The following is a 26,818-nucleotide window of genomic DNA, read 5'->3' on the forward strand; positions in this document are numbered from 1 at the left end:
TATGACATTCCTTCTTGCTTTCCTATGACCTTATAGCACTTTGGGTTTTTTTTTTTTTTTGGTGTTTTAGTGTTGTTGTTTTTTTTCCAGTCCTGGGGCTTGAACTCAGGGCTTGGGCGCTGTCCCTGAGCTGCTTTTGCTTAAGGTTAGCAGTCACTTGAGTCATAGTGCCACTTCTGGCTTCATACATGCTAGAAAAACACTCTACCACTAAGCGACCTTCTTAGCCCTCTTTATAGTACTTTGGATGTGATATTTCCAGGGTACCATCAGACAGGTGGGAATGTGTGTGTGCAGGTAATTTCAGCCTAACAACACAACATACCATGCATGACTGCATGTGCCCCCATCCTGGACACTCACGGTGCTGGGTATCCCACCAAGAGAAAGACACCTTGAGGAGTAGCACTAGATGGGTCCCTCCCCAGCTGGGGACACTTGGAGGTAGGCTCAGATGATCTTCAGGGTGTGGTTGGTCAGCTTGGATATAACGAGAGCCAGAGGAGGGGGACAGGGGTCAGGGAAGAAGGTGGCAGCCCAGATGGGAGGACACAAACTGCAAGGCCAGAGTTGAAGAGAGGTGCATGGGGGTGGGTAGAATGTGAGGGGAGGGCCCCAGTGTAGACCAAGGTGATCAGGGAGCCTGAAGGTGAGCCAGTAGGAGTTCAAGGGAGTGTATTAGGCTGATGGTTCAGATCACATTTTCTGAAGTACTGGCTTGAGGGTGAACACAAACAGGGAGCTTATCTAAGCACTTGCAGAGAGCTGGCCAGATGGGAAGATGGAGACAGGTGTGAAGAGGGACACAGCCTTCTGAGTTCGCTTAGATGGGGGAATGTGTAACTTGTGGGTGGACCTGTAAGAAATGCTCAATACAAAGTAAAACCAGAGGCCGACCTCCCTGTATACATGCTTGAATTGCAGATGGGTTAAATAAATTATAAGTGGCGTGACATCTAAAAGCCTTAACAGCAAGTAGTGGGCTGCTGTGGACTATTCCTGGGTCTTTGTTAGAGAAACCTTTCTAGAAGCAGGATGAGCTTGGGACAACAGTCCTAGGTTGGCCCGGTCTCCTAGGTCTGGTGAGCAACAAAGGTATGCCTGGCATATGTGTGTCAGAGCAATATCTCACATCCATCATGGCTCTTTATGACAACAGGAAGAGATGAAGCCCCTGAAAGGATAAGGAATATAATATGGTGTGGCTCCAGTAGTAAAGTGCTAGCCAGAAGGGAGCAAGCTGAGCAAAAGTGAGAGGCTCTGAGCTCAAGCCCTATTATCAAAACAAAAAAGAAAGAAAAAAATAGTACATTATCAGCCAGGTTTAGTGGCTTGTGCCTGTAATCCTAGCTACTCAGGAGACCGGGATCTAAGGATTGTGTTTCGAAGCCAGCAGCCTGGGCAGATTAGAGGGGTGGCTCAAGTGGTAGAGTGCCTGCCATTAGGGAGCAAGCCAAGGGAGAATTTCAGGCACTGAATTCAAGTCCAGCTTTTTGCTGGAGATAAAGGCCTCCAAAGGATTTGTTTACTCAGGCTGGCTTTTCACTCTAGGCCTGGGCGTCATCCCTGAGTTCGTCAGCTCAAGGCGAGTGCTCTACCACTTGAGTCAGCTCTACTTTTTGGTTTTCTGGTGGTTTATTGGAGATAAGAGTCTCACTGGCTTTCCTGCCTGGGCTGGCTTTGAACCTGGGATCTCCTGAGTAGCTAGGATTACAGGCATGAGCCACCAGAGTCCAGCTTCAGGCTGGCTTTAAACCATGTTTCTCAGGTCCCAGCCTCCCAAATAGCTAGGATTGTAGATGTAAGCCACTGGTATCTGGCTTATTATTTTTAGTCTGCAAGAAAAAATCTCTAGTTTATTTAGTTTCAACAGTTTTAAAGCATAGTACTTATGTTAAACATTTAGTACTGACTGACGAGACTAGTATCTCACCATTTAGCCCAAGCTGATCTTGTAACCTTTATTCTCCAACATCAGATACCTAAATGCTGGGATTATAGCAAGTGCCACAGTGCCAATACCAAAGTGTTTTATAGCACTGCTTGTGCAATTTATGGCATCTACTTAAGGAACTGCCTGATAGCAGCCTAGCTGCTGTTGAAAACCAAGCTGGAGCCCATTGCCAGTGGCTCACGCCTGTCATCCTAGCTACTCAGGAGGTTGAGATCTGAAGATGGAGGTTCAAAGCCAGCCTGGGTAGGAAAGTTTGTAAAGCTCTTATCTTAAAAAACGACACAAAGTTTCCAGATGTGATGAAGCCTCAGGATTCCAGAGGTAGAGCCAGTGTACAAGCTGTGCAATGAGGGCCCCAGGCATGCCCCCAGAGGCTCATCCTCTCCCTCCTCCCCAACCCCAATCAAAGAGATTTGGGTGTCTGCCTGGAAAAAACAACTACAACAAAAAACGACACAAGGGCTGGGAAGGTGGCTCAGTGATAGAGTGCTTGCCTTGCATGCATGAGGCCCTGATTCCTCAGCACCACATAAGTAGAAAAAGCCAGAAGTGGTGCTGTGGCCCAAGAGGTAGAGTGTGAACCTTGAGCTGAAGAGCTGAGGGACAGTGCCCAGGCCCAGAGTTCAGGCCCCATGACCACCAAAAAAAAAAAAAAAACCCAGAAACAAAAAAAAAAGACACAAAAAGGCTAGGAATGTAGCTTAGGTAGCGTGCTTGCCTTGCCTAGCATGCGTGAAGCCCTGTGTCCGATTCCTCAGGACCACATAAACAGAAAGGGCTGGAAGTGACACTGTGGCTCAAGTGGTAGAGTGCTAACCTTGAGCAAAAGAGCTCAGGGACAGCGTCCAGGCCCCGAGTTCAAGCCCTACAACCACCAGCAGCTCTTCCGTGGCACCAATCATTTCTGTGGCCTGTGAATGATGTTATAAATATGCAGTGGCCCTTGGAACAGAAAAGGTTCCCATGTACCTGCTCCAGAGACCAAGATCCAAATAAGCATCTGCCTGGAAGGGTCTTGAAAGAAGAACCCACCTGCTCATGTTGACCTGGTGTGGGGTAGAGCTCAGAGTGCTCTGAGGGTTAAGGCCTGTACAGAAGGCTCTTGTTGGAGAGCTAGAGGAAGCTTGTCACAGGGGCTTGGTCTTGTGCTGAGGTGCCAAGCCATTTAAGGGGAACATGCCCTGGTCTCCCTGTGGAAGGTTCCTGGCCTACCTGCAGTGACAATGCACCACATAAATCACTGCACCAGCCACAGGGCCCAATGTGCCCTGTCTTCGGGGGTGGAAGGAAGTGCCATTCCAATTTTAAAGCTTGCCTTTTTCAGCTTTCTTTGGACAACAGATTGTGCACTGATTTTATTTCCGAGTCCTCGTTTTATTCTGTTCCTTAGCTCTGTGCCATTTGCTTGAAGCTATTTTCAACTTTATTTAGCCTGTGTGTATTGAGATTTTTTTTTTTTTCAGGCATTTTCTAGTTTGCTAGGAGGCAACTGGGGACATTCTAAGCCGTGAGTTTGCCCCCCCTGAGGAGCTAGGATTATATGAGTGAGCCACTGGTACCCACCTATGGAGGATGTTTTGACCAAAGTTCTCATGGACTAAACTTTTTGCTGTTGGTGGTGGTTGTGGGGCTTGGACTCAGGGCCTGGGTACTGTCCCTGAGCCTCTTTGTGTTCAAGGCTAGTGCTCTACCACTTTAGCCACAGTGCCACTTCCAGCTTTTTCTGAGTAGTTTATTGGAGATAAAATTCTCACAGGGACTTTCTGTCTGGCCTGGCTTTGAACACAGGCCTGAACACAGGCTCCTGGATAGCTAGAATTACAGGTGTGCGCCACCAGCTCCTTGGTGGACTAAACTTTGTTTTTATTCCCACCATATAATATGGAAATAGTGTTAACGGGAGAAATGCAGAATCATTTAAGAATACTCTTGACATCTAAGTTTGAAAGATACCTCCTCAGATCTGGAAGGAAGTTTGTACCTGAACAGGTTACCTCTCCTTCTCTGTCATTGATCTTGTGTTTTCTTGGCCAGTGGTCAATGCTGTCTCCCTAACTTGGAAGGCAGAGCTGTTTCTACTGCGGACATTTATCTTGGCTCCATGTCTCAAGCACTCAGCTGACACCTGAGAACTTGGGCCACAGGGTGCCCTGAGCTGAGGCAGACCCAGCTCTGGTTTCTGTGTCCTGCACCAAGTTGGTCTCAAGTTAGTTGTTACCTTCAGGAGGGGTGATTGTGAACAAGATCACACAGGTTATAAGGCCTGGGCAGGCAGCAGGCAGGAGGAGCTGGCAGAGTGAAGAGATCAAGGCTTGAAGACAGACCTCTCTCCATGTCACCTTTGTATCAAACATCTATGGACAGTCTGGGTTGAATATTTTTCTTACTGTTCTGATAACAAACGCAGACCTTGTCTCCTCTGTGAGTCTTTCAGACTAGCTATTTGAAGAAATATCTATTTGCCAGGGCTGGCACAGGAGAAAGATTATTACAGTGTTTATTAGAGGAGAGGGAGCACATGGCACCCTCCACTATCTAGGTAGCAGCGGGGTCTGGGGATAGGAAATCAGATAGGTGGGAGCTCAGGTGGGTCTAGGTGGAGAGAGGAAGGGGCCAGCTGTATGGCAGGAACTCCAGGATCTGAGAACTAAAGGTTGACATAATGTTTACAGTCTGCTTCACCAAGTATGTGTCATCCCCCATAGAGAAGCTCAGGTGCAGTAATGGTAAACAGGGCTGGCACAGTCAAGTGGTCAGAGAAGTCACTGGGGAAAGTAAAGCTAGCAAGTGTGCTTTAGACAGTGAGGGACTGAAGAGGACAAGAAGACGCCGTGGGGCTGGGAAAGTAGCTCAGTGGTAGAGTGCTTGCCTTGCATGCATGAGGCCTTGGGTTGGATTCCTCAGCACCATATAAGCAGAAAAAGCCGGAAGTAGTACTGTGGCTCAAGTGGTAGAGTGCTAGCTAGCCTTGAGCTGAAGAGCTGAGGTCCAGCGTCCAGGCCCACAGTTCAGACCCCACTACTGCCAAAAAAAGACCACTTTGTGGATGTCCCTGAATGCCAACCCAGTTACTCAGCCCAGAACTTCACGGTTGCTCAGTAAATTATTGCCAAACACAGGGCAAGCAGAACCTTTATTATCTTGCACCTGGGGCGGGGCCTGGTTCCACAGACACCCACCCGCACAACCAGAGTAGAGATTGAAACACTTCTTCATTCTCTTCTGTGCTGGTTTAGGTGTCCATTCAGGTAGAAAAAGGGAAGTACTATGTGCCAAGTTCATACCTGAACATAGTTCGTTTTACTGGGCAGACTTCATGGAGGTGTAGAGGAATGAACCATACCTGCAGAGGTGTGCTCTTGGCAGGGCCGGTGGGCCTGGGGTTTGAGAAGGAGTGACGCTTTCCAGGTTGTCTCCACGTGTGGGATTCTGTAATCCGTGGTGTTAGTAGAGGTGCTAGGCATGGTGGTGCAGACCTGCAATCCCGGCCACTCAGAAGGCGAAGGTAAACGCTTGAGTCAGGATCTGGAGGACACCCTGGATGACATTGTGAGACTTTGTCTCAAAAAGTCCAAAGAAGAGAAGAAATCAGTAGATGCAGTTTAAAACCAATTTTTTTTTTGAAGAAGGGTCTCCAAGACTGGCTTTGAATTTGTGATTCTCTTGCCTCTGCCTCCCAAGTACTGAGATTACAAGTATGTACTACTACACATGGCCAGAAGTTTTAGATATACACAGTGGTCTTTGTGAGTATTTACTTTTTAAAACAATCTGGGCTATTTTAAAGAAAATGAGGTGAAGTACTTTTTAGTTCCTAGAATTCAGCCACTTACACATTTTATCTATATGTGTATAAGTATATACATAAAATACATACATGTAGGCTGGGAAGGTGGCTCAGTGGTAGAGTGCTTGCCTTGCATGCATGAGGCCCTAGGTTTGATTCCTCAACACCACATAAGCAGAAAAAGCCAGAAGTGGTGCTGTGACTCAAGTGGTAGAGTGCTCGCCTTGAGCTGCTGAGCTGAGGGACAGCGCCCAGGCCCAGAGTTCAGGCCCCACGACTGACCAAAAATAAAAAAAGTTAAAAAAAAATACATACATGTGTAAAGTATATATTATGGGACTACAGGTCTGCACCATTATATGTAATATGTATGCATTTTATACCCGTGTATATATATTCTAAGATGTTATTTTTAGTTTATTTTCTATGGAATTTTCAACAATAGGTTATAATTCATAATACTATTATGAAGACTTCAAAAAAGTCAAAGTATATGAGTGTGTGTGTGTCTGTGTGTGTGTGTGTGTGCGCACGCGCGCGCATGGATATTTTTAGCCAGAGCAAAGTTAGAGTCATTCCAAAGAAACCAAGATGACAGCCTGGGAAGCAATGTGCTCACGTCCCGTTCTTTAAAAACAATCTGTGTTGGCTGTGTGTGGGGGAGAAGTGTAAACAGTGCCCTGAGCATTTTCATAATTCATCTGTTCATGTCTGGCTAGTTTTCTGGCTGAGGTGCTAGCCAGGAAAGAACTGCCCTGCTACCTTTTGACTCTGAAAATAAAAATAACTTCTATTTTATCCTAACAGTAAAAACCTTATTTCCAAAGATAAACACTTTCAGGTGTTTGAAACTACACTTTTAAAAGGGCTCTGAGTTACTTTTGTTATTCTTTGGAAGCACCGGTTTTTATAATAACAAGTCTTGTTTAGGATTTCTTTTGTTTTTTTTTTAGTCTTGGTTTTTTCGTTGGTTGGTTTTTTTTTTGAGGTGGGTCTCACTCTGAGCTTCTGTTTTCCCAGTGCTGGTATTACAGGTGTGCACCACCGCCACACCCAGCTATCTTGTTAACTAGACTCAACAGAAGGCTGTCCTGGACTGGGGTGTGAGAAAACTTGTCTCCTTTAAAAAAAAAAAAAGTCAAAATCAGTGGCTGCTGTCTGTGTCACTAGAGTTCTGGTAACTCTAACCACAGTCCTCTCTCTCCCCTCTGCAGCATGGTCTGAGACGGTGAACATGGACTTTTCTCGACTGCACACGTACACCCCGCCCCAGTGTGTGCCGGAGAACACCGGCTACACCTACGCACTCAGGTGAGCTGTGGTGCTGCCCGGCCTATGGAGACTGTGCGCTTCCCCAGTGCACAGTACCTCCTGGGCCTTGCGGCACCTCCAGCTGCATGCTGTTCAGATGTGCAGTCTGCGACCTTCCTGTTGCATTTAGTTCTGCAGGAGTGGCAAGTTGGCATGGAGCCAGTGAGGTGGCCCCTAGAGCCCTATACCTCTGAGTCAGCTCATCCGGTGACTCTTGGTTGTTAGTCACCGACAATGACTTGCCATTTGGACCACACCCAGTTACAATGGTTTGTGATCTGGATGTCAGCCTGTGGTTTTTGGCTAGTGTGGGATTTCTATTGATGGCTTGGTGGGTTTTGTTTTTTGTTTTTGTTTTGGTGCTTGCTGGTCCTGGGGCTTGAACTCAGGTCCTGGGCTCTGTCCCTGAGCTTTGTTGCTCAAGGGTAGTACTCTAACGATTACAGGTGTGACCACCAGTACCCCACTGGCCTAGTGTTTCTGTGTTAGCAGAAATAATGTGAGAAGGAAAAGTATTTACCTTTTGGAAGGCCGTGGATTTGAAGCATGGCTTTGCCTTTGATCAGGCACTGTTCTGCTTTTATTCATGGTCTGAGATCGAAACCTTGACATTTGCTGACCACCTGTGCCTTTGTCCTCTGCCAATAGGCATGGAAACCTGACCCCTGTTCAGCTATGAGGTGGTGCCAAAAGGGTTAGGTTGCTAGATTGGTAAGGACCTGACTGTAGGAAGGAAACTTGGACACCTGGCAAGATGTACAAGGTGCAGGGAGGCTCGTGTCAGTTTTCATCAGCTTGGCTTCTGAAGGGGAAAGTTTGTGGAAACCTAGAGAAAAGTAGGAAGTGTTTTAAGGAAATTTTTTCATTGCATTGCTTGGGTTCCATGTTTGATGATTGAGCCTCTATATGACCCAGGTCTTGTTGCCCATGTACAGGAGTCACTTGGGTTTGGGTTTGTTTTGTTTGATTGATTCGGGATCTTGCTTTGTAGCCAGGCTAGCCTCAAACCTACAATCCTCCTGCTTTAGTCTCCAGGCATAAACCACCACGTCTAGGTGGCACTTTATGTGAGGAGCCTTTTACTGTGTCAACAGAACTCTTCCCTATTCATAGAAAGAGTTATTCTTAGTAAGGTCTTTTTAGCTTTTATGACCTATATTAAGTACTGTGTTAACAGATCACAAGTGTCCAGCTGTCTCCTTTGGGAAAACTACCCTGTATTTCAGGGAGACTCACAGGAGGTACAGCTTCCTTAGCTAGTCTTGAGGATGGATCTGTAAGTGTAAGTTGGGAATGGAAGAAAGCTGGGCAGGGCATGACCAGGTATAGTTAGTAAGCTAGCCTAGGGATGCACACTCTATTTAAGGGGAGTAGAAAATATCCAAGGGGGCTGGGAAGGTGGCTCAGTGGTAGAGCACTTGCCTTGCATGCTCGAGGCCCTGGGTTCGATTCCTCAGCACCACATAGCAGAAAAAAAAAAAAAAAGCCGGAAGAGGCACTGTGGCTCATGTGGTAGAGCGCTAGCCTTGAGCTGAAGAGCTGAGGGACATTGCCCAGGCCCAGAGTTCAGGCCCCACGACCGGACCCACCCCCCCCCCAAAAAAAAAAAAATACAAGAATTTGAATCCACAGAGCCATGTTTAAAGTATAGGACAAGCCGGGAGCTGGTGGCTCATGCCTGTAATCCTATCCGCTCAGAAGGCTGATCTGAGAATCATAATTCAAAGCCGGCCTGAGCAAGAAAGTCCAAGAGACTCCTTATCACCAATTAACCACCAAAAAGCCAGAAGTTAGAGCCATGGCTTAAATGGTAGTGTGCTAGCTTTGAGTAAAAAGGCTCAGGGGTAGAGTGCTTGTCTAGCATGCATGAGGCCCTGGGTTCGATTCCTCAACACCACATACACCGAAAAAGCTGGAAGTAGGTGCTGTGGCTCAAGTAGTAGAGCACTAGTCTTGAGCTGAAGAGCTGAGGGACAGTGCCCAGGCCGAGTTCAGGCCCCACGACCGACCAAAAAAAAACAAGCAAACAAACAAAAAAAACTAGGGATAGTCAGGCGCCGGTGGCTCATGCCTGTAATCCTCACTACTCAAAAGGCTGAGATCTGAGGATCACAGTTCAAAACAAGGCCAGGCAAGGAAAACCAGTGAGATCAGTGAGATTCTTTTTTTTTTTTTTTTTTTGTCAGTCGTGGGGCTTGAACTCTGGGCCTGGGCGCTGTCCTTCAGCTCTTCAGCTCAAGGCGAGCGCTCTACCACTTGAGCTACAGCGCCACTTCCAGTTTTCTGGTGGTTTATTTGAGATAGGAGTCTCACGGTCTCTCCTGCCCGGGCTGGCTTTGAACCGCGATCCTCAGATCTCAGCCTCCTGAGTAGCTAGGATTACAGGCGTGAGCCACCAGCGCCCGGCTACCAGTGAGATTCTTATCTCCAGTTAACCAGAAGTGGCACTGTGGCTCAAATGGTAGGACACTCACCTTGAGCTGAAGAGCTCAGGGACAGTGCCCAGGCCCAGAGTGCAAGCCCCACAACCAACCAACCAAAACAAAAAACAAAAAAAGCTAGGGACAGCAGTGAGGCCCTGAGTTTCAAGCCCCATGCAAAACCAACAAAAAACAACAACAAAAGTATAGGACAGCCAGGCACTGATGGCTCATACCTGTCATCCTAGCTACTCAGGAGGCTGAGATCTGAGGATCCTGCACACTCAAAGCCAGCCTGGGCAGAAAAGTCCCTACTCAAGCTAGAAGTGGTGCTGTGGTTCCAGCCCCATACTCTGAGTTCAAGCCCCAGTACTGGCAAAAAAGAAAAAAAAAAGTATAGGACACCATGGCCAGGCCTGTGAGGTGAGAGCAGGTGATGGCCTGCACAGCTGTGCTGGGGGTGCTGGAGAGAGGCTCAGGAGGGGGAGGGTGGGGCTGGGAGGGTGCCACTCACATCCCTGGCAGCCCTGCCAAGGTGTGAGCTCAGAGACAGGGCTAGGAGAGTTGGGTCTAACAACAGAAAATGCGCAGCTTGGCAAAATGATGAGAGCTACAAGTCTGAGCAGGAGTGAAACTGCCACAGAGGTTGTAAGCCAGTGCATAGTGTAGCATGGAGAGCTTGAGGAGTGGTTTCTGGGACGCTGAGCTCCTGTGCTGGCTCTCCGTATTTCCAGCCTCTTCTGAGAACTCCAGTGGGGGTGGGGGGATGCTATGTGTGGATAACTCCTTACCCAGCTCAAGGCTGTCCCTATTCCTATCTGATGCCATGGAGGCCTCACCCACAATGCATTGCTCTTGTTAGCATCACAGCCGTTCCACAGTGAGCAAGTGTTTCTGCTGTCACCCACTCCGGCACACAGCAGCGCTGATGATCTCCAGGCCTGACACAAAACCCAGTGTCACACTGAAAACCAGTGCCTCACACTGCGCACAGTGTCCTAGCCAACCCATTCTTGGTTTCCAGAGCCTCAAGCTTTTAAATCAGTCCCGGCAGGGTTCTTGCCTTGTATTTGGGCAATTTCCCTTTTTCCTTCCTTCTTTCTTTCTTCCTTTCTTCCTTCCTTTCTTTCTTTCTCCTTCCTTCCTTCCTTCCTTCCTTCCTTTTCTTCCTTTTCTTCCTTTTTTCCTTTTCCTTTCTTTTTCTCCCTCCTTTCCTTCCCTTCCTTCTTTCTTTCCTTCCCTCCCTCCCTTCCTTCCTTCCTTCTCCTTCCTTCCTTCCTTCCTTCTTCTTCCTTTTCTTCCTTTTCCTCTTTCTTTTTCTCCCTCCTTTCCTTTCCTCCCTCCCTCCCTCCCTTCCTTCCTTTCTTCCTTCCTTCCTTCCTTCCTTCCTTTCTTCCCTCCCTCCCTCCCTTTCTTCCCTCCCTCCCTCCCTTCTCTCCCTTCCCTCCCTCCTTTCCTCCCTTCCTCCTTTCCTTCTTGCCAGTCCTGGGGCTTGAACTCAAGGCCTGGGCACTGTCCCTGAGCTTCTTTTGCTCAAGGCAAGCACGCTACTACTTGAGTACCACTTCTGGCTTTTTCTGTTCATGTGGTACTGAGGAATGGAACCCAGGGCTTCATGCATGCTAGGCAAGCACTATACCATTAAGCTACATTCCCAGACCAGTTTCTTTTATGATTCTTGACTTGTATTTCCTGTGAAATGGTGTTAGATCTGAAAGTTTGACCACTTTTTATGTTTGAGACAGGGTCTTAACAATGAATAGCCAGGTGTGAGCCAATGGTGCCAGCTCCTCTTTGTTTCTGTATTGGTGTGGTTATATGACTGGTGGATGGTGTGATGGGTATGTAGTTTCTAGCCACAGTCTCCAGGACACCTGTGGTACTGGTTGTCCTTTCCCTTGTAGTGTTGGTTGCCCATGCTGTCAGCTCAACCCATCCATGGTAAGTCCACCTCAGCGCTCACATAATGGGTACTGCACTGTAGATGGCCAATGACTGTTACTGCTTTCAGAGAAGAGGTTTCTCCCAGGAGTCTGCTGGCCCTGGCCTGTTGCTGCTGCTTTTCTGGGCACACCAAGTCTCTGTCTTCTGCAACCTCTAGTGGGAGAGGAGCTACCACAGTGATTCAGGCAGACCATCTGCCACTAGAAGGCCAAGTGCAATGAGCTCCGGACACTGCCAGTGAGCCAGCCCCATAGAGCCAATTGAGCAGAGAATGGGTGGGAATGGAAGGCACGGGTAGTCATGGGAGACTGTTGATTTTTTTGCCATGGGACCCACTGAAAATGTGTGGGCGCTGGTGGTAAGAAGAACCATAGAGAGTTGACGAGGCTGGCAATTACAAGGAAGGAAAGATCCCTGGAGAGAGAGAGAGAGAGAGAGAGAGAGAGAGAGAGAGAGAGAGAGAGAGAGAGAGAGAGAGAGAGAGAGAGAGAGAGAGAGAGAGAGAGAGAGAGAGAGAGAGAGAGAGAGAGAGAGAGAGAGAGAGAGAGAGAGAGAGAGAGAGAGAGAGAGAGAGTGTGTGTATGTGTGTACACACCTGAGCTCTGTGGTGTGTGTATACCTGACTGCATGTGTGTTAGGAGAAGGCCGACAGGCAGGAGGAGCTCCTTCTAACTCTAGGGGACAGCTTGCCTCTATTCTATCCTGCCTTCACTGAGTTGGATGAAGCCCACCAACTTTTGTCCTCCTCAACACTAGAAAAAGTAGTTGTGCATTTAGTTGAATGCTTGTGGGGTGGTGTTGCTGAAAGCCGGGGCTCAGGGTCCCTCCTGCATCCACCTCTGGTGTCCTCCCCTGGGGGAGTCACCTGGTGAGGGATTACTGGGCCTGCTGTGTAGGAGGAGTAGCTCCGACATGCCTGAACTCCCATCCCGGCAGAAGTCAGAGGTGCGTCAGATGAACAATGCAGACCATGATCCTGTTAGGCTTTGGGGTACTAGGGAGACCAAGACTAGAGGCTGGGGTGTTCAGCTCTGAATCACTGATCCTCTCCTACCTTTCCCCTGTCCTTCTGCCCTAACACAATCATGTTACCTTAATCAGGAGCTTAGTACTTCCCAGCTTGTGGTCAGAGATGTGTGATTTGTTTAGTATACATAGTGTGTCAGACTTTGTCATTGCCTATGTGTGCAGATGCGTGGCTAAGGGCTTCAGAGACTTCAGTCTGTAGTTGTGCTTCTGGCGGGGAGAGAGTGGTGTGGAGCATGGTAGCTCCCCTCGTGGTGGGCTGGAGGCAGAAGCCGAGATAGTTGTACCCTCCCCAGAGGTGGGTAGCCCTCCAAAGGCATGCCCTTCCTCTAGCCAGGTCCTATTCCCTTAACTTTCCAGAACTTTCTAAATGGCACCACCAGCTAGGGACCAGGCGTTCAAACCCATGACCCTGTGGAGTGCACCTCATGCTCAGACCTGAGTATGAGGTGAGGTGTTTTCTGTTTCATGGAGGATATGTGGGCTCACACTGCTTGATGGGGATATGTCCTTTTTGACCAGTGTCGAGGTCTGTGGGAGAACCCAGCACCTGCATTTCCCTGATGAGGGAAGTGGCCGTGGGGACTTTGTGATCTGGAATTGCCATCGTGCTGATTCATGCCAGTCGATTCTCATGTAATATAACTAATGTGAAAAAATAATATTTGCAGACTAAAACTAATTATGTATGATAGTCTACTGGACAAAAGCTTTGAGATTACATTTTAGATTGCATTGAAACTGGCCTGCCTCCATGTCTAGCCCAAGCCAAACAGTGCCCCTCTTGCCTACTCAAACCTCTGTGGAAGAACGGAGGGCCTTAAGTCTCCTAAGCCTGTGCTGTTAGTACTGGAGTTTGAACTCAGGGTCTAGTCACTCTCTCTTAAGTATTTTTGCTCAGACCAACACTCTACCACTTCAGCTAAAGCGTCACTTCTGGCTCTTTTGGATTCTGCCGAGGCTGGCAGTTCAAAAACTGATATTCAGATCTCAGCCTCCTGAGTAATGAGGATTATAGGCATGAGCCATCAGCACCCGGATTTCTGGAACTATTGTATTTCTGTCCTGTGAAATATGTGATGCTTATGTCCTTCCTTAATTTATGCATGTGTTCTGGCCACTGCTGGTCCTCAGCCTAACCTGGCTTCCCAACTTAGCTGGTCCCATGGCCTCCGGCACTACTTCCAGGGTGCCACCTCTGGGGTCTCTCATCTCACTTGAACTAAACACAAGGTGACCTTCAAGATGCCACATACACACACAAAAAATAATAATAATAATAAAAGATGCCACACAATTGTTCTCCAACTCGCCTTTGCCCCCTCCCTCCCCTCAGTGTCTCCCACCAGATGTGTGCCCCTGCCCAGCTCATTTCTCCATGCCTCTTCCCTGATGGACATCACCTCTGTTGTCATTTTCACCTCTGCAGCTTCCTCCCTGGGCTGTCCATCACATCTGGACTGGAGGAGTGCTGCTGGTTGACAGCCTGGGCTCTCAGGCAGCCCACTGCCTGCACCACCTGTGTGCTGCCCAGGGGTGCATTCTGGGCTCTTGGGCATTGGGTTTTGACTCAGAAAAAACTCTGTAGTCACACAGAACATTCTTTTTAAGAAAAATTTTGTTATTATAAAGGTAATATACAGGGGGATTACAATTGTATAAATCAGGTAATGAGTATATTTCTTTTTGGGCACTCCTTCCCTTGCTATCCCCCTTCCCTTCCCATTCCCTTCCCACAAGTTTTATACAGGATTTTGTATGATCAGAGGCACATAGGCATTGAGCCTTTGTGTCTCTTTTTTTCTTTCTTTCTTTCTTTCTTTTTTTTTTTTGGTGTGTGTGTGTGTGGGGGTGCAGTCCTGGGGCTCAAACTAGGCACTGTCCCTGAGCTGCTTTTGCTCAAGGTAGCGTTCTACGAGCCACAGCACCCCTTCTGGCTTTTTCTGTGTGGTACTGAGGACTTGAACCCAGGGCTTCATGAATGTTAGGCAAGTACTCTAACCACTAAGCCACATTTCCTAGTCCCTTGTGTCCCTTTTTTAAAAAATTATTATTATTATTATTTTTTTTTTTTTGTCGGTCGTTGGGCTTGAACTCGGCCTGGGCGCTGTCCCTCAGCTCTTCAGCTCAAGGCAAGCGCTCTACCACTTGAGCTACAGTGCCACTTCCGGTTTTCTGGTGGTTTATTGGAGATAGGAGTCTCACGGTCTCTCCTGCCCAGGCTGGCTTTGAACTGAGATCCTCAGATCTCAGCCTCCTGAGTAGCTAGGATTACAGGCGTGAGCCACCAGCGCCCGGCAAAAATTATTATTATTATTTTTTTATTTTTGTTGGTTGTGGGTCCTGGGCGCTGGCTCTGAGCTCTTTAGCTCAAAGAGAATGTCTTACCACTTGAGCCTCAGTGCTGCTTCCAGTTTTCTGGTGGTTAATTGGAGATCAGAGTCTCACGGACTTTCCTCCCTGGGCTGGCTTTGAACCTCGATCCTCAGATTTCGTCCTCCGAGTAGCTAGGATTACAGGCGTGAGCCACCAGCGCCTGGCATGTGTCCCTTTTTTAAGAATAGCTTTCTTTTGTCTCGCTGTATGTGAATGCCTAGAGTAATTAATTTATCATGTCTGGGTGTATTTTAGATCTAGCTTCCACATATGAGAGAAAATGTGTCATCTGTGTCTCTGAGCTTGGCTTACCTCACTTAACATGTCTTGTTCTAGGTGCATCCATTTCTGCACATGACATAATATTCTTTCAAATGGCTGTGTAAAATTCCATTGCATTTAGGCACCACATTTTGGGGGGTCTATTCATCTATTGTAGGGCATCTGGGCTAGTTCCATTACTTGGCTATTGTGAATAGTGCAGTAATGGACATAGATACTCAAGTGTCTTTACAATATCCTGGCTTGTGGTATCAGGGTAGATACCCAGGAATGCTGTGCCTGGGTCATAGGGAAGATCTGTGTTTAGGGTTTTTTTGTTTTGTTTTGTTTTTGCCAGTCCTGGGGCTTGAATTCAGTGCCTAGGCATTGTCCCTGAGCTGCTTTTGCTCAAGGCTAGCACTACCACTTGAGCCATAGCACCACTTCTGGCTTTTCTTGTTTTTGTGATACTGGGGAATTGAATCCAGGGCTTCATGCATGCTAGACAAGCACTTTACCACTAGGCCCCTATGTTTAGTTTTTTGTGGAACCTCCAGGTTGCTGTCCAGAGTAGTTATACTAGTTTATATTCCCACCAGCAGTGCAATAGGGTTCTTTTTTTCTTACATCGCCGTCAGCATTTGTTGTTCAGATTCACCATGTTGGCCAATCTTAACTGGAATAAGATAAAATCTCAGGGATGTTTTGATTTGCATTTCCTTTATATTCAGGGATATTGGAGTGATATATCTATGCATCAATTTTCTAGTTCTGTGGAAAATATTACAAGTCACAGACTCACTTTTGTATCTATGTGGCTTTGGTGTGTTAGGCACATAGATGGCTCTGGAGCATACCTTTCTCTGTCCTCCTCATGCCCAATTGTATTAAATTTTTTTTGGTTGGTTGTGGGGCTTGAACTCTGGGCTTGGGTGCTGTCCCTGAGCTCTTTAGCTTAAGGCGAGTGCTCTACCACTTTAGCCACAGTGCCAGTTCCAGTTTTCTGGTAGTTAATTGGAGATAAGAGTCTCATGAGCAGGCTTTGAACCATGACCCTCAGATCTCAGCCTCCTGAGTAGCTAGGATTACAGGTGTGAGCCACCAGCACCTAGCTCCCAATTGTATTAAATTTCATGGTGTCGCCAAGTGCACTCTGATGGAGTTACCTAGAGGTGTGGGGATCCTTATGGACTTCACCTGTTATCAGGGCAAGCAGAGGCCTGTAGGGTGTCTGCAGGTGGACTGAGGGTTGGGGTGGTGAAAGTATACCCCACAGGCACCTGTTCACCGATTTTTGTGCTGCTTTACTTTTACTCTAAAGGCATCATCCAGCAGCAACATCTGTTTAAAACTCAGGCTCTCTTTAAAAGCAGGTCGCTCCTGCTTATGGTTTATTCAGTTTGGTTAAGACTTGGAGCAGCAAGTATCATTTATATCTCCCACACATTTTTCCTTCCAGTTCAAGTTATTCTTCTGATGCACTAGATTTTGAGACTGAGCACAAACTGGATCCTGTATTTGATTCTCCAAGAATGTCCCGCCGAAGTCTTCGCCTGATCACGACTGCATATAGCACTGACAGTAGCCAGGCTGTGGACACACACTCCAGCAGCGGCAGGGCTGTGATGTTCAAGGACAGAGCAGCCAGGTGAGTTCTGCACAGCTTGGTGCTGAAACGAAGCCAGGAATCTTTCATGATCTCCTGGTGCTTGAGAGAGAGGGGGAGGGGAGAGAGGGAGGGAGAGGGAGGTGTGCGCGCCAGCTTCAGGACAAGTAAAGACTGACACTAATTCTAGAGACCTGAGGGAGGGTGCCAGGGGCTGACAACTGCAGGTATAGCTGGTGGGCTGAGCTCCATATGCTCACAGGCAGAAGCTGCCTCACCCTGGTGATGGCCTGCATGCACCTCAGAGTCCTACTACTGGGTGTTGAAGAGGGAAGGGGCTTGACCACCTGTAGCACAGATGACCTGATCTTAGTGGTTTGATTATATTCCTTAGATATGTTAATTAACACAGAGACATGAATTTGATCTGTGAATGCCCATGTCCCTCTACTGCTGCTATACCAAGAAGAAGCAAAAGCTCACACAATCTGGACAGTGAGTCAAAGCATAATCTAAAAAATAAAATCAAGAACAACATTATGTTGCTCTTTTAAGAGCAGTGGTTCTCTATTAATAGAGTTCCAGCCTTGAGTTAAAAAGCTAAGGGCAAAGCTAGATGCTGGTGGCTCATGGCTGTAATCCTAGCTACTCAGGAGGCTGAGATCTGAAGATCACAGTTGGAAGCAAGCTTGGACAGAAAGTCCTCATGAAACTCTTTACCTCTAATTAATTACTCAAAACCTGGAAGTGGCGCTGTGGCTCAAATGGTAGAGTGCGAGCCTTGAGCACAAAGAGACTTGGGGACAGAGCCTGGGCCCTGAGTTCAAACCCCACGACTGCCCAAAAAAAAAAAAAAAAAAAAAAGCTAAGGGACAGTGCCTAGGCCCTGAATTCACATCGCACACAGGCATGCACACACACATACACATGGTGGTGATTCTCTCCCAAAGGAGGGCTGCAGGATTGCTGACACCTCCCTGGGTCATCTAGAATATTACATACCCAAGAGTCAAGACTCAGCAGATTGGTAGTTAAGCCAATAGCCAGTGGACTCCAACATAAGTTTGGTGTGGACCTGCGCAGCTATGCTGAGGTGAACAGTTGGGGTGCACACCTGGTGACTAAGGTTCACCATCTGCCTTTCATCACTACCTTTCACCTCCACCCATCCCAAGGGCCTGGTGTCACCACTCTGTGTTCCCACACTCTGTGCTGGATAGGACACCAATCATTTCTAAAGGCTTTTCTCTTTGTCAAGTGTGGCAGGTTTGAATGCAGTAGTTATTATAGATTGCTACCTACACTTGTGCTTAACACCATTCCAGTGGCTAAGAAATAGTAGGGAGTGTTGATGTGTGTGGTTGGTTACAAAAGTGGGGGGCCATTATATTTGGTCTTTTTTTATTTTTATTTTTTTTGTCGGTCATGGGGCTTGAACTCTGAGTCTGGGTGCTGTCCCTCAGCTCTTCAGCTCATGGTAAATGCTCTACCACTTGAGCCATAGTGCCACTTCCAGTTTTCTGGTTGTTAATTGGAGATAAGAGTCTCACAGGGGCTGGGAAGGTGGCTCAGTGGTAGAGTGCTTGCCTTGCATGCCTGAGGCCCTGGGTTCGATTCCTCAGCACCACATAAACAAAAAGAAAAAAGCTGGAAGTGGGTGCTGTGGCTCAAGTGGTAGAGCGCTAGCCTTGAGCTGAAGAGCTGAGGGACAGCGCCCAGGCCCAGAGTTCAGGCCCCACAACCGGACCCAAAAAAAAAAAAAAAAAAAAGAGTCTCACAGACTTTTCTTGCCTGGGCTAGCTTTGAACCATGATCTTCAGAGCTCAGCTTCTTGAGGTAGCTAGGATTACAGGTGAGAGCTACCAGCACCTGGCTATTGGGTCATTTTTATGTATAGATTATTTTAGATTTGAATGACTTTTGATTCATTCTAAAAATGACCAGAAATTATTTTGTGTTTGCAATTTTAGATGGAGTTCCTGGACTGCAGCCTAAGAATTCAATTCCTTGTGTAGATAATGCCTTATTTCATGACAGCAGGAAAGATAGTTTGCTGCAAAATGCTCTTTATTCTCTGCCACATATTGGTGTTGGTAAAACCCAATCATTTTGCAATTACTAAAAAACGTCTGTCAATTTGTTTCTTGTTCCTTTCTTCTTAGATCAGTAAAGCAGCGCAAAAGCGCAAGCAAGCCGGCTTTTAGTATCAACCACCTGTCAGGGAAGTCTGCGTCCTCTGGCATTAGCCAGGACAGCTCTTGCAGCCTACAGAGCGTTTCAGCTCTGCGGCCTCCTGTGCTGGATGAGTCTCTGATCCGTGAGCAGACCAAAGTGGACCACTTCTGGGGTAAGTCACTGATGATGTGGATGGCCTTGTCTCCAGCATGGTTAGTTCTGCAATTATTGGTATGTGAAGAAGCAGGGTATGGCCAGGTAGTGGGTTTGCCACGGGCAAGGCAGGGCTATCTCCATGAAGGCTGTGGGCACTAATTCCATGTGCTGTCTTGTCTGCCTTACTGAACTGCATTGCTTACTTTCATATGAAAGATTAAATGGTGACTGTTTTTTAAATACATGGCTTTTATGATGTTTAAAGATAGATAGTGTAAAGTCAGGATGCTGGTGGCTCATACCTATAATCCTAGCTACTCAGGAGGCTGAGATCTGAGGATCGAGGTACAAAGCCAGCCTGGGCTGGATAGTCCGTGAGACTCTTATCACCAATGAATCACCAGAAAACTGGAAGTGGCACTGTGGCTCAAGTGGTAGAGCACTTGCCTTGAGCTGAAGAGCTCAGGGACAGCGCCCAGGCCCAGAGGTCAAGCCCCACGACTAACAAAAACAAAACAAAAAAATAGTGTAAAAACTGGCCATTGTATTCCTGGAAAGCTCTAAGCAACATGGGAGTCAGTGTGTTTTCCAAGTCACTAAAGAATTTTGTATGGATTTGGTCTGTGGTCTGGCCAAAGGTGTTTCCAAGACTGAGCACAGGAAAGGCCTCTTCAATAAGGGACTCATACACTTGTTGAGTTCAGTTTATGTTTTGCTTGCCCTTCTGGGGTAATTAGAAGACCCAGATGAGTTCCAGAAATTCTGTGTGCTCATTTTGGGAAACATTGGTGCTGTTTTGCTCAGCTAATGAGAGCAGTTGCTAGGTGACAGATGCACACATTGCTAGTTAGAGGCTGTGCCTGCTTGCTGGTGCAGGAGAGTAGATTTACCTGTGGGCTCTCCCTGCCTTCCTGCTGCCTCTGATCCCGTGTGTGCTCTGTGTGAGCTTCTCCCCACACGTGTCTCTACCTCAAGTCCACAGGTAGTATCTACCTATGTCTGGAAAAATCTCACCAGTTTTAGGCATCTTAGCAATAAATCCTGCCAGGTCTTCTTCTGTCCAACAGCAAAACTTGTGTGTGTGTTTCAGGTCTTGACGATGACGGTGATCTTAAAGGTAATTATTTTAGACCTCTTTTCTGCATGTTTTTCTGATGTTGTAGTTATATACCTGGACTTGATGCTAAATAGGTTCCTTCTACTTTTTGAAAATTTCAGGTGGAAATAAGGCCACCACTCAGGGAAACGGCGACCTGGCCGTAGATGCAGCCACCCGCAACGGGTACACCTGCCCAGACTGCAGCATGCTCTCCACGCACACAGATGCGCTCACAGCCTGTGCCACCACCCCCGGGCCCACCTCCAGGGTGTACTCCAGGGAGAAGAACCTGAAACGTAAGTTGCCCACCTTTCCAGTTAGAAAAAGACTTTGTTATAAAAGATTGGCCTCAGTATCTGCAGTTTCTGTTACGGACTTGAACTCATAACGAGCTTCTAGAGTTAAGAGAAATACATCTCAAAGTAGCTTTACCTTAACCTTTTTCAGCTTCCACTTTCTGGAGCTAGTATTGTTGTTGTACCTAGAAGTATTTGAAATTCTACCAATTTGGACTTCTAAATGAGCAACACAAGATCGCTATTGGAGTGGTAAGGAGACAGTACAGTGCCTCAGATATATGCAGGCTGGCTTTTACAAAGCCGGCTAGACACCCGTAAGTCCCACAGAATGGCACCTCCACCTCTGGGCTGGTCTCTGAGGGAGGAATATTTTCTGAGTGATCAAGTTGGGAACACTTGAGCACATGTGGAGTCCTGGCACTGTCTGGGCTGGCAGCTGTCACTGCACTCAGCAGAGGCAGCTTCTGTACCCAGGCACCTCTAGGCTGACACAGAAGTCCTAATAGGTGACCTGAGTGAGCGAGGTCAGGGCTTTCCAGCTTCCTTCTGGGCCTAGAGGGAGAGGAGGTCCCTGACCCACTTCCTGTGCCAGGCATGGCTGTAACATCTCAGGATGCTTGTGATGGGGACTCTCCACCTTTCATGGCCTCTTGGCTCCAGATCACTTAACCACATTAGGCAGCACTCTACTTGTCCTGTGTCTCTGCCCTGCTGTGCTGGGTCTGACCGGCTGCACCGAGCCGGTAATCCACTCATAGTTGTCAAAGGGCTGTGAGACATTCTAAGGGCTGAGAGCAAGGCTGAGTGTGTAGTCCTTCCCTTACTGCTGATTTTGAACTGCTTACTGTATTTTTATGGCCTTTGTGGCCAAAGCTCCTGGTTTTTTCTGCGTGTGGTATTACTGACATTGTTAGCATTAAGAAGTGCAAGGGAGAAGAGGTGGCAGAGAGAATGTGGCATGCATTTCCTCCCCAGACTTGGAGGACCATGAAGTACTGGGCCAGGGTCTTTGCCATTTTACTGATAAGCAAACTGAGGTTAGCTTCTGTCACAGCCTGCTGGAAGGCACTTGTAGAGCAATGTACCTTTGTGTCTTTACTTAAATACCATCAGATCCAGGCTCGGTGGTTTATACTTGTAACTCCAGCACACAGGAGGCTGGGGCAGAAGGATTGCAAGTTCAGGCTGCCATAGATGACATGGCAAGTGACCTTGACTCAAAACAACAGAAAACCCTGTATTCTTTCAGGCTACACTATAGTGAAACTAGAAATCAACAACAAAAGAAATACAGAAAATATTCAGACACATGAAGAATGAACTATATTGTTGAATGACTAGTAGAAGAAATAAAAAGGGAAATAAAAAATTCTTGGAATCTAATGAAAATGAAAGCGTAAGTTACCAGAACTTCTGGGATCCAGCAAAGGCAGTGCTGAGAAGGAAGTTTATGATGTCAAGTAAATAGTCTGATAGTCCACCTCAAACTGAGAAAAATAAGAACAAGCCAATCCCACAGTTAGCAGCCAAAAGAAATAATACAAGATAGGACAGAAGTGAATTCAGTGGCATCTTTTTTAAAAAAGAAGCCATTTAAAATTCGGTGAACAAAAAAATGTGATTCTGATTCTTTGAAAAGATAAATAAGATTGACAAACCCTTATTCCCAAATTAATGAAAATTAGAGCTAAAAAGACAGTGTCAAAACTAATACCAGTAATCCACAAGATCACTGGGAATGCCTGAAAAACTTGCATTCTTATTTAAATAAAGAAGTAACACAACAAAAATAAGTCCTTACATCCTACATGAGTCCATGTGTGGTTCTGCAGCTTATCAGAATTGAAGTGCAAGTTTAGATTAAGGCCATTCCTTTTGTTTTGTTTTGTTTTGGTCGGTAGTGGGGCCTGAGCTCTGGGCCTGGGCACTATCCCTCAACTCTTCAGCTCAAGGCTAGCACTCTGCACTAGAGCTACAGTGCCACTTCCAGCTTTTTTCTGCTTATGTGGTGCTGAGGAACCAAACCCAGGGCCTCATGCATGCAAGGCAAGTACTCTACCACTGAGCCACCTTCCCAAGCCCTAAGGTCATTCCTTTTGGTGCTATCCAGTATTACATTTATGGCTTTACAGAATCAGAATTCAGTTAATTTGTAGATGATGTTCAGTTGCTAGCTTGGGCGATTGTCTGTCTCCTGGTAGACCAGCTGCAAGTAGAGCAGATATGGCATGACTAATAAGTGCCATTTCCTAAATCCTTCCAGTTGTCTTTATTTACCCAGCACACAGTGCTCCTCTTCCCCTCTACTTCCTTTTGGTGCTAGAAATACAGTACAAGGCTTTGCATCTACTAGGCATGAGCTCTACCCCTCAGCCACCGCCCAATGCCTGTACTCTCACCAGGCCTTCATAGTTTTGTTCTCTTAAATCTTGCCCACTTAGGCGGGTGCTAGTGGCTCATGATTGTAAACTTAGCTACTCAGGAGGCTGAGAGATCTGAGGATTGTGATTTTTTCTTCCAAATTCTTTATTGTGATTAAGTGATTACATAATTTCCCAAATTTCACAGTATTATGGGATAGTGATGCTTAGTTAAAGTCACAAACACATTCTAACTTTCATGGGGCAAATTGTCTTATCATGGTCTATAACATTTATGAGTTCTATGAGCTTTGCAATATAGTTATTTCTTCCACATTGGGTGATATGTACATTTCTTTTGTTTTGCACTCTTTCCCTCCCTCCCATCACTGCCATTGAGCTGATGGGTCCTGCTGTTGTATGTTTTTCCCTGATTCCCTCTAGTTCTATGTTATTGAGGATTGTGATTTGAAGCCAGCATAGACAGGAAAGTCCATGAGACTTATCTCCAGTTAACCAGCAAAAAGCCAGAAGTGGAGCTGTGGTTCAAGTGGTAGAGCTCCAGTCATGAGTGAAAAAGCACAAAAATTTCTTTGGCCTGGAAGGGAGACATAGGAAAGCCTCAGCCCCGAAGTACCTCTTGGGCCCTCATGTTCCCAGCACTCCACAGAGGTCTGTTGGATGCACAGTGAACACACAGGCCCACTTCTCTCTGCCTCATTTCAGAAGGAATATTTCCTCAAGAAAAAATATCAACTCCCCTTCAATACATTAGCTTACCAGTAAAAAGGACCAGAGATCCCACAGTACTGCTGGAGCTGCTGACACTGACATCCATAGATCCCCCCCTCAAACCATGTGTATGCTCATTGGCTCCATTTGGATATCGTGAAGTGTGGATAGACAGTGGTGGCCAATGGGTTTGTCCAGCACCTGGAAGGAGGTGGTGTGAGCTTCCTTTGCAGCTCCATTGTGGTCATTCACCAGGATGTTCTTCTCCTATGATCCTTCCTCAAGACCATTTATGCAGTGCTTTGCCATTGTGCTTTTCTTTTTCTTTTTTTCTTTTTTTGGCCAGTCATGGGGCTTGAACTCTGGGTCTGGCCACTGTCCCTGAGCTCTTCAGCTCAAGGCAAGTACGCTACCACTTGAGCCACAGCACCATTTCCAGTTTTCTGGTAGTTAATTGGAGATAAGAGTCTCACGGATGTTCCTGCCTGGGCTGGCTTTGAACTGAAATCCTCAGATCTCAGCTCCTGAGTAGCTAGTATTACAGGCATGAGCCACCAAGCGCCTGGCCATTGTGTGTTTTTTGAAATGAGTAATTGAGTCATGGCTTGTCAGGAGAAATGTAGGCTTCATGAAGAGTAACCTATGTCCACGGTTTTTAATAGGCGGTGCGTTGTTCTACATGGATAGGATTTTGTGGCTGGCCAAGTACACATCATCGTCCTTCTCATCATTCTTAGTGCAACTTTTTCACGTGGTTTTCCTGAAGCTCAGTTATGAACCAGAAAATTACAAATTGAAAAGTTATCAGTCAAAAGATTGTGAATCAGAAAGCTATGAGTCAAAAATCCATGAATCAACAGGTATTTAAAAATTGTTTTTTCTCCTTTCTCCACCAAAATATGCTTTCAAGGTGGAGAAAGCTGCTTCCTTTTCCTCACACAGCTCTGCACTCCCATGGCTGGGCAGTCAGGGGCTCAGCACTATTCTCTCTCACCTGCTTTCCCTGGGTCTTCTATAATGGGAGCCTGTGGAGTGTTAGTGTGCTTGCTGTGTGTGTGTACTTCAGTCCTCTGAAAGTGGATCAGTAGTTAGACACTTTGAATGTTTTTGAAACATGACTTAATAAAATCCACTTTTTTGTGTGTGCCATTCATGGGGCTTAAACTTGGGGCCTGGGCACTGTCTGTGACATTTGTGATAGTGGAGCCATAGCTCCGCTTCTGGCTTTTTGGTGGTTAATTGGAGATAAGCGTTATCACAGACTTTCCTGCCCTGGGCTGGCTTCAAACTGTAATCCTCGGATGTCAGCTAGAATAACAGGCATGAACCACCACTGACCTGCTAACCTTCACTTTTTAAAATTTCCCCACACTTCCGTGCACCTGAGATGTCTGGAGTAATACATTAAAAACCAGCAGGCAGAAAGTTGGGAAGATTTAAAATTTTTTATTGTTATTATAGAGGTGATGTACAAAGGGGTTACAGTTATATAAGTCAGGTAAAGAGTACATTTCTTTTTGGATAAACTCCACTTTTGATCTTTGTTTATTGCCTTTTGAAAACAAAGCCAGTTTTCTTGAATGATGTTTAGAATCCTGTTGTTCCCAGACCCTGTTCCTCTTTGCATTACCCATTATTCTTAGCCAGGTGCGGGCTTTAAAATCTTGGTCAGACCCAAGCCCTGGCTCTGCATTGGGCTATGATGTGGGAGCCACCGGCTGGCCCCTGTGGGTCTAAGAGCAGACTGAGCTTGCCTTGCCACAGTGCGCTTCCCAAGCCTCTCTCCATGTGTTGCAGTGCATCATAGTTACTGTGGGAGCATGGCTGACAGAGAGCTTTCCAGAGAGGACGGCCACCCCAGTGTGGAAGGGATGTCCCTGTGTGAGTACCCAGCATTGCTCTGGGAGTGTTCCCACCAATGGAATGCTGCTCCACTAACCACTGGGAGTGGGCAGGCCATGGAGCTCAGGGGCCTTACTAACTGGTATGGGCTGGCAGCGCTTTGGCTTAATTCACCTCATAAGCCAGTCACAACCAGATGCACTGGCTGTGACACTATGCAATGGAGTTTCCTAGTTTGCATCCTTTGCCCAACTGCTTGATACGGTTTGCCTATTGATCTGTCATTCTTGCCCCTTGTCACCACACCCACAGGCGATGACTGTAAGGGGAAGAAGCTCCTTGGGATGCACGCAGACGCCTACTCGCAGCCAGCCAGGCCACCCCTGGTGGCTGGGGTCATGGGGCGCCTCTGCGCCTCTGCAGGTTGTGCCTTGTTCCTCATTTGTTTGTCCTTACTGTGGCCTGTTACCAGCACTGTTGGTCTCAGTTAGCTTGTGTTTGCAGTTCCCATGTTGTAACACTCAAGGACTGTCGCTGTGCTTTAATACCCATGTTCTCTAAGTTGATCTGGAGTGAATGGATGAAAAGCCAATTCTCTGGCATGAGTGAGGTCACAAGCTGAGGAAAGGCTCAGTGCTCACTGCTCTGCACAGAGTTGCTCAGTTTCTTGTCCTGTGGTGGCGACACTGGTCCAAGAAGGCTCCATAAGAAGGTAGCACTTTCCAGGTCCCACCAGTAACCTTCCTTGTAAAGGGATGTATTTCCCATCAGCTCCCCCCACAAGCTAACCTTCAGAAGTGTCTCATAACTAGAAAGGAATTGATTTTTTTAAATCCTCTTTAATAGCATTTCTGTATATCAGCCATGTTGAAATGGCTTAATAGCTTGAGGATCAACGTGTAGATACACATTAATAAGAGGATAAGAGTTTTGGCAATTGCTTTTGACAAAATGAAGCAAAACTCATTTGAAAAGCAGTTTGCCAAGCAGGGTGGCATGCTTGTATTCCCAGTATTTAGGAGGCTGAGATGGGAGAATCACTTGAGCCCTGGAACTCAAGGCCACTCTGGGCTATATATTAGTGAGGCCTTGCCCAGAAAAAGAAAAATGAAAAGGAAAGAAAAACAGTCTTCCACTTTACGTGCTGGTATTGGATGCAGACTTCAGGGTGTTATGGTCTGTCACTCTATGGTCCCTCTCATTATTCTGGAAGACTCCATCCCTGGAGAACATTAGGGTCAGTTTTGCTTTGGTCTGTGAGTAGTCATTACTCACCTAGCACATGACTGCAAAGTCCATGGAATTTCAGTTTTGCCTAAAAGGCTGCATCATCTTTGCACCAAGTCCCAACATTTCTGGGCAGCTCCCAGCACCCTGGGGCTCTCAAGGGTTAACTGGTTTGTACCTATGAAGTCTGCAGGCAGGAGCGAGAGAGTGAAACCCCTTAAAGAAGCAAGGGTTTCAGAAGCT

At 46.8% G+C, this 26,818-nt stretch overlaps 1 protein-coding gene across 6 annotated transcripts in view; it reads left to right on the forward strand.

Moving 5' to 3' along the window:
• Positions 1-26,818, forward strand: part of Sun1 (Sad1 and UNC84 domain containing 1) — a 52,532-nt gene that overhangs the window by 8,527 nt on the left and 17,187 nt on the right. The window contains exons 2-9 of one of the 6 annotated variants that reach the window (XM_070033379.1): positions 6,956-7,052; positions 16,539-16,727; positions 18,848-19,032; positions 20,107-20,133; positions 20,235-20,411; positions 24,169-24,366; positions 25,304-25,387; positions 25,661-25,771. In XM_070033379.1, coding sequence (XP_069889480.1) covers positions 6,976-7,052; positions 16,539-16,727; positions 18,848-19,032; positions 20,107-20,133; positions 20,235-20,411; positions 24,169-24,366; positions 25,304-25,387; positions 25,661-25,771 — 1,048 coding nt within the window. In that variant the 5' untranslated portion in view covers positions 6,956-6,975. Of the gene's footprint in view, positions 1-6,955; positions 7,053-16,538; positions 16,728-18,847; positions 19,033-20,106; positions 20,134-20,234; positions 20,412-24,168; positions 24,367-25,303; positions 25,388-25,660; positions 25,772-26,818 lie in introns of those variants that run through there. The other 5 variants (XM_070033381.1, XM_070033380.1, XM_070033383.1 and 2 more) reach the window with 5 other exon arrangements.

This window comes from Dipodomys merriami, unplaced genomic scaffold (assembly GCF_024711535.1).
Source record: "Dipodomys merriami isolate MVZ:Mamm:240054 unplaced genomic scaffold, mDipMer1.0.p SCAF_22, whole genome shotgun sequence".
NCBI lineage: Eukaryota > Metazoa > Chordata > Mammalia > Rodentia > Heteromyidae > Dipodomys > Dipodomys merriami.